This window comes from Poromitra crassiceps (genome assembly GCF_964638095.1).
Source record: "Poromitra crassiceps genome assembly, chromosome: 7".
NCBI classification, from domain to species: domain Eukaryota; kingdom Metazoa; phylum Chordata; class Actinopteri; order Beryciformes; family Melamphaidae; genus Poromitra; species Poromitra crassiceps.
The window spans coordinates 59333313-59346420 of NC_139628.1; the positions used below are offsets into that span (position 1 = coordinate 59333313).

Below are 13108 nucleotides of genomic sequence, written 5' to 3' on the forward strand. Positions count from 1 at the left end.
ATTTGAGTCTGGGGAGAGACTACGATTTAATTCCACACTTTGCATATAAGTCACACACAAGAAAATATATTATTCTATTGATGAATATTGTTTGTATTGTCCTTTTTTCTGCCTAATTTTATCATTTTGTTTTCAGATTATACTTACGGAGTCCGGTAGCTTCCATGAAAGAAGCCGTGGTCACGGTGTCTCCAAAAAGACAGTATCTGGGCATGGTGAGACCCACCACACCTGCTACCACTGGACCTGGACAGACAGACACCAAAAAAGGAGAAAATAATATCATTACCACTGACTCCAAAGTCACTACAACATCGAGCAGCTAGCGTCATAAACTCTGTAACATCAAACCCCGCCCACATACGCAGGGATGTATCACCGAACGGGCCTTCCGGGCCCAAGCCCAGGGGCCCAAGAGCTCAGGGGGCCTTTAACCCAGAGCTTCTTCGCAGGGTCACCGCCTGGGCCTAAACATTTTTTTCCCTTGGGATGAAATTATCCCTTAGGGCCCCCAACCCTTTATGTTTGACAAAATGTTCCATACGTTTATGGACAATTAGAGGGTTATTATGCTTTGGCTTTAAATAAGTGTAGCTGTGCTGTAAATCCTGTGTTAATGAGACAGGGTTAAAAATTTGAACCCACCAGCCAAATGCTGATAAAACATGCAAGTGGCTGGTAGATTTGCTTCACCCACCACCCCAAACACACACACACACACACACACACACACACACACACACACACACACACACACACACACACACACACAGGTGGACAATAAAAGTTAATGTTGGACCCTGTATTATACAGGGTAATTTATTTCTTGTTATTGTGCTGTTGGCTTTCACTGTTCAGGTGGCTGTGCTGTCAATCCTGTTGAGATGCAGGTGAGGTGAATGTATTTCTTAGATATTATTCCTTTCCTTAAAGGACGGCTTTACCGTGGGGAATATGAATATATATTAAATCTCACGCCCCTAAGCTTTTTGAAATTGGAGGTTCACTGCCAGAGATATCAAGCATCTCTCACATATTTTTTGGGCCAGCCGACGCGTTTCGCGTCATCTGGCCCAAGTCCGCCTTGCGGAAGTCGAGGACCTATGAACTACAATTGTTGTGAGCCATGGTCCCTCTAGAGGTCCTCCACGCCCCTTCGGAGGTCTTGAACAAAAACAAAAGGCAGCCATCTTTTTCCACCACCTAGCCTGCTGTAGCTAGGTTAGCTTTCCATAGCTCCTTGCAAAGAGACGATTTTCTCGGGAACGGAAGCACGGACAGACACGGGACTGGCGGCATTGGAAAGCTCGTCAAATTTTACATCTAGTAGTAGGTGCGTTGAAGTAACGAAATCAACGCTGAGCAATGTACCCGTTTTTACACATTTTTACATAAAATAGTTACAACATCAGTCAGATGCGCGTAACTCCTACGAAAATGCCTTAAAATGCATGATTTTTTTTTATGAAGACATCTCCCGACATATATACTACCGTTTAAATTTGGTGCAATTTGGAGGCAATTTTTTTTTTTTTCTTGTTCTACTAAATCTTTTTGTGTCGAAGCCTTCTTCTTCTTCGACTTTTATGGCGGTTGGCAAGCATATATGTGCATTACCGCCACCTACTGGAGTTTGATATCAGCCAAATGCCTGAGGGGTGGGTGTGGAAACGAAGGCCACGCGAGCCCAGTGCATTGTGGGAAATGTAGGATTTCGGGTTCCCGCACCCACCCCTCCCCTCCACCACCCCCCCCCCCCCCCCACACACAGAGTGGATTTCGGTTGATATCTCTGGCAGTGAACCTCCAATTTCAAAAATTTCAACGGATTCGAAAACCTTAGGGGCGTGAGATTTAATATATATTCATATTCCCCACGGTAAAGCCGTCCTTTAAATGTGTGTACATGCATATGTGCGCTGTTAGGCCGTATGTCCATCTAGCTTCTTTTTCTGACCGTTAAACGCTGGAAGTACGCTAGGGAGCACTGATCTCAGTGCACAATATGCAAGGAAGCAGTCTGAAAGTAACGTTAGCTCAGTGCGGTAGCTAGCTTGATAGCTGACAGCTAACATTAGCTAACAACACATACAGTGATTTAGCTCAACACTCACCAGAAATAATAAGTGTCTAGCCAATCTGCTCCCACAATTGAGCCTTTGTGTCTCTGTTGTGATAGTTTTTCCATATGATTAGTTGCCTGAAAAGGAGCACCCGACACCGGTGTCTTTCTGAAAAGTTAAAATACTTTCAGCTGGAAGTGGGCGCGCAAAAACGCCGGAGCGCTCTGAAAATAGACACTGGGCACAGCGCACTTGCTCTAGACATCCGTGTGCGCCCCCACAGGGGTGTGCAACTGTGTTGCCCGCTCTGGAATTACATTTCTTTTTTCTTTTTTTTACACAGTGCACCTGAACGCAACATGCAAGATACCCACTGAATAAGTGTAATTCTGGCCCATACTCCACTTCTGTTATAACATTTCATTCTGGAATATGGAATATCTTTCAATAATCTTTATGACTAAAAGGCTAAAAGTAATCTTATGTGTAAGAAATGAAAAAATTCTACATTGACGTAAAAGTTTAAATTAACTCTGTTAGGATTTATTTAGCTTCAAGAGTGCATTTTTGTTCGTGTGACCCTCAACACAGCCTTTGAGAATCCCGGGCCACTTACTGATACTTATGCTTAAATTCACCCACTCATATTCTGGTTTATTTCAAGAAAAACATTTTGGCTAGTGGAAATTCTAATTGGCTGGTACCTTTAAAATTTAGGAGCCATATTGGCAGGTGGTCAAAAAAGTACATTTCAAGCCCTGCAGGGAGAGCAGGTGGTGACATAGGAGTGAGTGAGAAAAGGATAAAATATTGGTGCATGGTTAAGACTGAATAATGATGACATCACAACTGTTAATTTAAAATGAGTTATTCCTCTAAACCTGGCTTCAAATGCCCCAAATATCATCAAAGTTGCACATCCCTGCAATAAAACATCAGCTTTCACATTGGCCAGGTCCCCAGAAACAGCCAAGTGTGAAAGAGCTCAGTACACACACGTTCCTCTGTTTGGAGCGGACTTTATCAAAGTTGCTCACACCAAAATGATCCACATCATGGTCCCAATGGAAGAGAACGGAAACCGTTCGCAAAGTTTTGGTCTGCATTCCGCATGGCGTGTTCACACCTGTCAAAATGATCCATCTTAGCAGGAAGGTCCTAAAGTCCACACCAAATGATGCTGGTGTGAAAGCTAATACAATGTGGGGTGATGCAAGACCATCAATGGTGGATTGTACGTTTTAACTGATATGAGTGAACCCGTGTGTGTGTGTGTGTGTGTGTGTGTGTGTGTGTGTGTGTGTGTGTGTGTGTGTGTGTGTGTGTGTGTGTGTGTGCACGTGTACCTGAGTGCAGTCCGATGCGTATTTTGACCTTAATCTCCGGCATGTGTTTGATCTTGAAGGCCCCGATGCAGTGTAAAATGTCCAGAGACATGTTGGCCACTTCAGCAGCATGACGGGTGCCATTTTTGTTTGGAACACCGGAGGCAACCATGTAGGCATCTCCTATAGTCTCTACCTGCAACACATAGGAGACATCAGAAACTGTAACCATGTAGGCATCTTCTATAGCAGGGATGGCCAACTTTGATGAAAGAGAGGGCCACACAAAATGTCCTCGCTACCAGAGGGCCAGATTGTGACCGTGCACTTCCACCAGTAGTATACTGTAACACCATCACTCCCAATTATAGCTACTAATTTGATTAAAATGACTGGTAATCAACGTTTATTATACCAACATTTATATTTTTCATATTCAAATTTAGTAATTCTTCCATTCTGATTACACCAGAAACTTTGCTCTAGCTTTAAAACAGCCCACTACAGCAATTTGATGGGGTACATCACCCAAATATGTGATATTAATCAGATTAGTAATGTTGCATTTGCAATGTGCATCCTGGATATAGTTGGTTACAATAGCGTTAGCTCAAATGCCAACATTAAACAGTATGTGGATGGACAATGCTAACACCATTAGCGCCATATTCTGGGTTGTACAGTAAAACAAAAACACAGATTCTAACCAAAAACGTCCGCCTTGTAAAAAAACAAAACACAAAAAAACAAAACAAAAATAGACCCAGGGGCTACACTGAGTGAGGTCGGGGGCAGTTGCTCACCCCTGTCCAAGAAGCCGTTTTCACACATGCGTACAGGAACATTGCCTGTAAATCAATAACGGCTATTTCCCGGAATTTCCCTTCACACCTGAGGGATCACATGTGTAAAAACAGCCGTGAAAGAAGCTGTATTTTGGGGGGCGGGGTGGGGGGGGGGGGGCAGCAAAACTCGGATGGTGAAATAAGTTTGCTTGTCACACAATAAATCACACTCGTTTGACTTAAGAGGGCATGTATGTTGTATCCTTCACATTCGCTAACCAGTCTTTGAACTGAAATCTTTGAAGAAGTTGGGATCCCTGTTGGAGAGAAATTAGCCTGGTTCGATGTTTATCCGTTCACCTGCGTCGTGTTGAAGCACTTTTTACAGACTGGCTTAGTTTGATGTGTCCAGGGGCTTGCCTTCGCTGTCTGCAACGTAAGCAAAATACTTCCACATTTCGCTTCGTGCATCTGCTTTCTCTACAAGCCGTTGGGTGGCTTGCAAGACTCTCAGAACAAGCCGCTGCCATTTTCGCTGTGTCTGTCCCTGTCGGGCAGTGCTGAGAAGGACTGAAGGACTGGCCAGAGAGCAAGCAGAGAGGGGAGGGGGGAAAATGGGCACGCCCACACATGAAGCAGACATACCGGTCTTATCACAAGGTTAGAAGTGGTCAAATGTCCGCGGTGACGGGGGCTTATACCGGAAAACAACTTTCACACGACATTACACCGCTTTCTGGTAATTTCCCGGTATAAAGCGCATGTGTGAAAACGGCTATTGTCTCTACCTGCAATACATAGGAAATAAGACGATAATAAGACGGGGGAGAAGACGACAGCCTCCACGTGGCCTCCTCCGCAAGTAACAAGAAATGGTGCAAGACCAACTTGTGAAACTAATGTCGCCAACCAAACATCGAGCTGGCAGGCTTAGGATCGGCGGACGGGCAGTCATCCCGACCGTCGAAAACCGAGGCCTGTCAGTGCTTCAACTCAATGTCGAGGGCCTAACAACCGCCAAACTCGAAGTCCTGCGTCACCTGGCTGATTCCAACGGGGCAGCGGTTCTGCTCCTGCAGGAGACACACTGCACATCCGACAACATCCTCAAGATCCCTGGGTTCCATCTCGCTGGGTCCATCTACAGCAAGCAACACGGTGTGGCAATGTTCGTCCGGACTGAAATAAGCTGGTCAGCCAGTAGCCAATCCCCACCAGGCTCTAACATCGAGTGGTTGGTTACAAAAATCCAGGAAACATCAGTCGTCAACGTATACAAGCCCCCACCATCAGAGCTGTCCGCGACGTCACTCCCATCAATAACTGCACCCGCCATCTATGCAGGTGACTTCAACTGTCAGCACACAGACTGGGGTTACAACCACACAACACCTAATGGAGTGGCGCTGAGTGAATGGGCCTCCAACACTGATGCTCTGCTGCTGTACGACCCCAAGGAGCCTCCAATCTTCTTCTCTGCACGCTGGAACACCTCCACCAACCCGGACCTGGCCTTCACCATCTGCCACAGTAACGACCCGAAACCAGAGAGACGCGTCCTGGACAGGTTTCCCCGCTCACATCACCGACCATCCATCATTAAAGTCCCATCACTGGTGGAACCGGTACCAGGGAAACCCGTCAAGCGATGGAACTTCCGAAAGGCCAACTGGGAGTCGTATGCTGAGGAGGAGACTGAAAGAAGGTCAGCTGGCCTGCCAGACCCAGACACAGCCGATCTGGATGCGGCCTATGCAGCCTACTGCCAGGTCCTCCTGGGTGCGGCAAAGAAGACCATCCCACGTGGCTATAACAGGAATTACATCCCAGGTTGGGACGAGGAATGCAGCCGCCTTCTGTGTGACCACCAGAGGGCTAGCTCCAGAGAAGAGGTGGACGTGACTGCAGCAGCACTGCTCCAGAAGCTGGATATCACCCGCAGGGCCAGATGGACAGAAGTCATTGAATAAATCGACTTCACCCATTCTAGTCGCAAGGCGTGGCAGCAGGGACGTGCACAGAACATTAGAGGGGCAGGGGCTCAAATTCTTAAAAGGGCACTACAGCCGCCGTCCGGAGGGTGGCGGCGGAAATTTGAGGCAATTTGAAGGCCAATTTAGGGGTATAACTCATTTTAAATATTCAGATTTTAACCAGATTTAGAGGAATATCTCATTTTAGGATGAGACTTGTCACGGAAAAATAACTCCATAACTGAATAATATTAGTATATAAAAGTTGCATGCTGTTGCAATACTGTTGTGAAATCATTTAAGCATCAATATGTATTTGCTCCTTTTCTCCCTTTAGGTTGTTGTACTACAACAGATAGCAACACAGGCAGAAACATTGAACGATACTGAGTGAGGCTTGTAATATACCATGCATTTTAACCATAATTCTAAAAAGCAAGACAGAAGATTTAGATAAGGTGTATTAGAATTTTTTTTATTTTTTGCGGATTCATCAACACAACATCCCTTTCCAATAGTGTAAAGTAAAGTTTAGAGTTTAGAGTAGTTTAGAAAAACACTGCTCCATGCAGAGGCCTATTACAAATGGTGCATTCAAGGCCAAGAGAGCTTGGAAAAGGCATTTCTCTTTGAATGCTGCCTTCAGTGACGGCATGGAAAGGGCAATTTTCATACAAAGCACCATTAGAAATGCATTCATGGTCAGGAAAGGGCACTTTTTATTTTATTTTTTAATGTGTCTGAGCTGTTTGTTTTGTTCATGTGTTGTTGGAATGAAAATGAAAAATGTATTATAATTTAAAAAAAAAAAAAAAAAAAAGGGCACTTTTTACAGACTGAAAAAAAGGCAGGGGCTCAAGCCCCCTTTCATGTCTATGTGTGCACGTGCCTGCATGGCAGACCATCAACCAGCTCACAGGCAGAAATACAACACCCCACAGCTGCCCAGTCACAGCAAACGCCATCGCATCCCAGCTCCTGAAGAACGGCCGCTTCCCGGATGCTGACAAAGACTTTGCCCGACTGACAAGGTGACTGGTGAGGTGTCTTGCATCTCGGGAGCGGCCAGTGTCGATTCCAACCTCTCGGGAGAATTCACAGCAGAGGAACTCAGTGAGGCCATGAGCAAGCTCAAGCCAGGCAAATCCCCTGGCCGTGACAACATCCACCCGGAGTTCGTCATCCACCAGAGCACAACAACATCTGGCTGGCTCTGTGCTTTCTATACATCATGCTACCGGAGATTAAAGCTCCCAAATACTTGGCGCCGTGCCTCTGTCATAGCTCTGCCGAAGCCAAATAAACCTGCAGAAGACCCCAAGTCATACAGACCAATCTCGTTGCTCTGTGTCCCATTTAAGATCTTGGAGAGGATGATCCATAGCCGCATCGAGCCAGTGGTGGACTCACAGCTCCCACGGGAACAAGCTGGTTTCCGTCGTGGAAGATCAACAGCAGACCAGGTAACACTACTCTGTCAGGACATCGAGGACAGCTTCCAGGACAACAAGAAAGCTGGGGTAGTGTACCTGGATCTGACTGCTGCATATGACACCGTGTGGCACCGGGGACTCCACCTGAAGCTGCTGAGGACAATACCGGACCGCCACATGGTGAAGTTCATCATGGAGACACTTTCCAACCGCAGCTGAGGAACGGGGTACCGCAGGGGTCTGTTCTCGCGCCGATGCTGTTCAATGTTTACATCCACGACCTACCTGATACAGCATCCAGAAAGTATGGCTACGCAGACGATCTTGCCATCATGCTGAGCCGACCAACGTGGAAGGCGATGGAAGAGGGTCTTAACGAAGACATGGGCACACTGGTAGCATACCTTCGAAGGTGGCGTCTACAGATCAGCGTCGTAAAGACAGTCGCAGCAGCATACCACCTTAGCACCAGAGAAGCCAGGAGGGAACTTGAGGTGTGCGTCGACAACAAATGTCTGGAGGTCCAGCAAGCCCCGAAGTATCTTGGAGTGCGTCTGGATCTGACATTATCCTTCAAATAACACCTGGAAGAAGTCAAGGCCAAGGTGACATCCAGGGCCGTGCTGATCCGCCGCCTCGCTGGACCAACCTGGGGAGCCTCCGCTAAGACGCTGTGAATATCCACCCAAGCCCTGGTCTTCTCTGCAGCGGAATACTGCGCCCCAGTCTGGAGCAGAAGCCCTCATGCGAGAAAGGTCGACGTGGCTATCAATACCTCCCTCCGAATAATAACTGGATGCTTGAAGCCTACCCCTGTGTCCCTCTTGCCAGTCCTCGCGGGAATAGCACCGGCCGGCCTCCGACGGGAGGCTGCCACCCTCGCCCTGGCCAGGAAGGCACAAAGGTATGACTGGCACATCCTGCACAACACCACAATAACACCAGCACCTCCAAGCAGACTCAAGTCCCGCCACCCCTACAACAAGGCAGCACAAGAGATGCTCAACTCCACCTCTGAGGACATCTCCAGAGATGCATGGTTGGCAGCAGCTTGGAAGCAGGAGTGGGAGTCAGCCGGGCCCTCCCGAATCCACCGCTACATCTGGGACCCAGGAGATGGCGCCATTGGAGGAGACGACCTACCATGCCGGCAATGGACCACACTGAACCGTCTACGAACTGGGGTCGGTCGCTTTAAAACATCAATGAAGACGTGGGGCTTGGCAGACAGTGCGGCATGCGAGTGCGGTGACCCTGAGCAGACCGCCGACCATATAATCACCATCTACCCCTTATATAGACCACCCTCGGAAGCCAGCCTCTTCGACCTAGGACCAGAGATGCGGGCATGGCTACACGACACCGAGTTGGACCTCTGACGTTACACGAAAGAAGAAGGAAATATCAGAAACTCTAACTATGTAGGCATCTCCTATTGGCTCTACCTGCAACACAACACATAGGAGACATCAGAAACCCTAACCATGTGTCTCCTATATTGTCTACCTGCAACACATCATTTAGGAGACATCAGGAATGCAGTGCTTAGCTTAGTGTTTAGCTTAGCTTTAGTGTCTAACTTAGCTGAAATGTTTTTGTCAGGTGCTAGAGGTAAAATGTTATAGATAGTAATGCTCATACCTTATAGACATCATGAGTACCAATGATGGCATCAAACAAGGTGTACAGGTCATTCAGTAGATCAACCACCTGGACACACACACACACACACACACACACACACACACACACACACACACACACTTCAGTTATCAAAAGTACAATAATAATGACATGGAAACATACATGGTCCTCAGTACCCCAGCCCTGCTCTGTTCCTATCTCACCTGATTACCTTCATCTGGTAACTGATTATGTTTACCTAGTAACTGATTACCTTCACCTGGTAACTGATTACCTTTACCTGGTAACTGATTGCCTTCACCTGGTAACTGATTACCTTCCCCTGGAGTCCTGCAGGTCTCATTCTGATCACACAGGTGAATGCAACAGAAAGCCAGGCTGTGGTACTGGAGGACTGGACTGACAGTGTAAAGTGAGTGAGTGAGTGAGTGAGTGTGTGTCTGTGTGTGTGTGTGTGTGTGTGTGTGTGTGTGTGTGTGTGTGTGTGTGTGTGTGTGTGTGTGTGTGTGGTAAAAAGTGTGTAGCTGTATTCCGTAGGTTCACTGACAGTGTAATGTTCATAGTTTATGCTTTTCTTGGGTGACATTATTAGAAAGCACTCAAATTTCCATTGTTATGCAGATGATACCCAATTATACCTATCAGTGAAGCCAGATGAAATTAATCAATTAATTAAACTTCAAGCATGTCTTAAACCAGGACATAAAGACCTGGATGACCTGCAACAAAACCGAAGTTATTGTGCTTGGAGAAACATTATCTAATGATATAGGTATTCTGGATGGCATTACCTTGGCCTCCAGCTCCACTGTGAGGAATTTGGGAGTTATCTTTGATCAGGATTTTTGTCCTTTATCTCCCACATAAAACACATTTCAAGAAGTGCCTTTTTTCACTTTCACAAAAAATTGTTCAGGCATTTGTTACTTGTTGGCTGGATTATTGCAATTCTGGATTATCAGGTTGCCCCAAAAAATCCCTAAAGACTCTCCAGCTGATTCAGAATGCTGCTGCATGTGTTCTGACAAGAACTAAGAAAATATATCATGTTCCTCCCATACTAGCTTCTCTGCACTGGCTCCCCGTAAAATCCAGAATATAATTTAAAATCCTTCTACTAACCTATAAGGAACTAAATGGTCAAGCACGATCATAGTACCTTATTACCCTACTAGAGCAGTGATGTCATCAGTGATGTCATAAATTGTGACATCATCGTGGCGAGGCCACACAGGGCGAGCTGCAGGGTGGGCGAGGCCAGGCAGCGGCCGAGCCTAGGGATCGAGCGCGCGTAGTGAGCCATATCTGTTTACATTCATGTCCCATTCGTGCATCTTACTAACTTAAAGTTTTTGTGTCTCCCATTTCAGACACAATTGATCCCAACTCCAGTGGGAAGAGACCTACCACTACTATTACTATTATTAGTCATGTTCTTACTGCTACCATTACTACTGTTGTAAGTTAACAGTGCATTAGTATTACTACTTGTGCTTATTATACAGTAGTTGTTAATGGTATCATTATTACTGCCATTAGTGCATCTCTCTCTCTCTCTCTCTCTCTCTCTCTGTCCCCCTTTCACTCAACCCAACCGCTCATGGCAGATGAACGCCCACCCAGAGCCAGGTCTGCTCAAGGTTGTACCTCTATAGGTTCACTGAGAGCTGAGATGGTGGTGAAGCCAACGATGTCACTGAAGTAGAGCGTGGATTCAGAGTAATGTTCAGGTCGGACGGGCTTCCCTTTCTTCAGTGACTGAGCCACTGACCTGTCACATGTACAAACACATTATTAGTATTACATCTTATCTTAAAGGAGAATTTCGGTTTATATGAACCTGGAGCCTCTCCCCACATTAATTATGATCTGACGACTCACCCAGTGTTCTCCGGTGCGATTCTGAGCCTCCTAGGCGTTGTTTTGAGCTAAATAGTGTCCAAGCCAAGAAACATCAGAATGCTATTAAATCAAATCTTTCGGTGAGCTACTCTTCTGCTTGTAGACAGGACAGACGCGCGAGAGAAATGAGCGCAGGAGGCTCAGAATCACACTGGAGAACACTGGGTGAGTCGTCAGATCATAATTATTGTGGGGAGAGGGCTCCAGGTTCAAATAAACCGAAATTCTCCTTTAAGTCATCTTAAAAAGTCTTTATTTGGTGCAGATCAACAATTCACTGATGTTCCGACACCCCAATCTGCAAGCTGGCTCATCAATTAGATACAATCATCCAATGCACTCAACCACATTGACAGACCAACATATGAATCAGTAAACATGTCAAATGCCACAATAACAGCAAAATGACAAATGTATATTAAAAACCAACAATGGTTATTTTCAAAAGGTAAATCTACTCATTCAAACGCAAGTTTTTACTAAATGCAATTTGCATTCTAAATTGCATTTATTAGTCTTATGACTAATTTAACTATATTAAGACCTACAGAGATGGAACATCTGTATAAGATTATGTAGGCTGCAACCTCAGTTAATATAGTCAAACAATAGATTAACCTCAATGACAAACAAACAGAAATCAGTAAATTGTCAACTGCAAACAAATACAGCAGATTGACAGTAAAAAATAAGTTAAAGACATGTTAAAAACACCTTATGGCTAATTGCAATTATAAAAAAAACAAGAGAGGTTAAGTTCCTCATTTAAACCTAAGGGCTCTACTGAGTTCTGTTCATGGATTCAGAACTGAACTCCGTTACAAAATATACAAATGTGAGACATACTTGACATTTATTTTGAAATGTGAGACATACTTTGGCAGCAGCTGTCCGATGAGTTTCTCCGTCTTGTTTCTCTCTATCTCCAGTTCATCTGTTCTCTCTCTGATCAGATCCTCCAGGTTGGAGCTGTACTGCTCCAACATCCGCAGCATCGAGTCAATGATGTTCGCCCGCTTGCCTCTGTTAATACCCCGAAACTACAGACAGACAGGCAGGCAGAGAGACAGGCAGGCAGGCAGACAGACAGACAGACAGACAGGTAAGACTTATTTTTGAGGTATTTACACCAGCCAGCCAGCAGGTGAGAGCAGCAAACCAAACCCCTCTTAGTTACCTGTTTGAATATCTCATCGAAGGTGGGTCTCTTACTGGGATCTTCATTCCAGCACTCCGTCATCAGGTTCAGACACTCAGTAGGAGCTTCATCCACTGAAACCACGGGCCTGCAGAGCGGAGGAGGTTGCTTCAAACGCTCCACTATCTCTGGATCAGACAGACAGAGAGACAGACAGACAGACAGACAGAGAGACAGACAGACAGCTGGTCAGCTGAATTTTGGAAGTTGCAGGTGCCTTATGGTATTTTTAGTAAGTCCTGTCAGAAGTCCATTACAATAATCAATTTTGCTGGAGATAAAAGCATGAATACATTTTTCCAAATCTTGGTTTGTCATGACCTTCCTGAGTTTGGCTATGTTTTTAAGGTGATAAAATGCTGACTTTGTTATTGCTTTTAAATGACTGTTAAAACTTAGACCGGAGACAATTAAAACACCAAGGTTCTTTATGTTCCCTTTTGTTTTTAGCCTTTTCCATTAGATGAGCAACAGCCCTGAGCCTCTCATCTTCTTCTCACCGTGTGGCGGCATGTCCATCATGGCGTAAGGAAGCGTTCGTGAGATCACTTCCTGTATGATGATGGAGAAACTGAAGACGTCACCAGGAAACGTTCCTCCTCTGACCGGGTTCCTCAAGAGCTCTGGAGCCGTCCACAGCAAATCTGACAGACAGAGAGACAGACATAGAGTGAAACAGACTGACAGAGAGCCAGGCAGGCAGGCACGCACGCACGTGTGAGCCGGGCAGTGAGACAGTGTTTTGTATTTCTTTATTATTTCCTTTGCAGTGCTTTACTTACAAG

At 45.8% G+C, this 13108-nt stretch overlaps 1 protein-coding gene across 1 annotated transcript in view; it reads right to left on the reverse strand.

Moving 5' to 3' along the window:
* LOC310780292 (retinal guanylyl cyclase 2-like) overlaps positions 1 to 13108 on the reverse strand; it is a gene marked incomplete at both ends in the record, with an annotated part of 119723 nt that overhangs the window by 14160 nt on the left and 92455 nt on the right. Inside the window, 7 exons of the mRNA XM_083640851.1 lie at positions 148 to 246; positions 3410 to 3584; positions 9221 to 9289; positions 10871 to 10994; positions 12002 to 12165; positions 12303 to 12451; positions 12824 to 12967. Coding sequence (XP_083496977.1) covers positions 148 to 246; positions 3410 to 3584; positions 9221 to 9289; positions 10871 to 10994; positions 12002 to 12165; positions 12303 to 12451; positions 12824 to 12967 — 924 coding nt within the window. The remainder of the gene's footprint in view (positions 1 to 147; positions 247 to 3409; positions 3585 to 9220; positions 9290 to 10870; positions 10995 to 12001; positions 12166 to 12302; positions 12452 to 12823; positions 12968 to 13108) is intronic.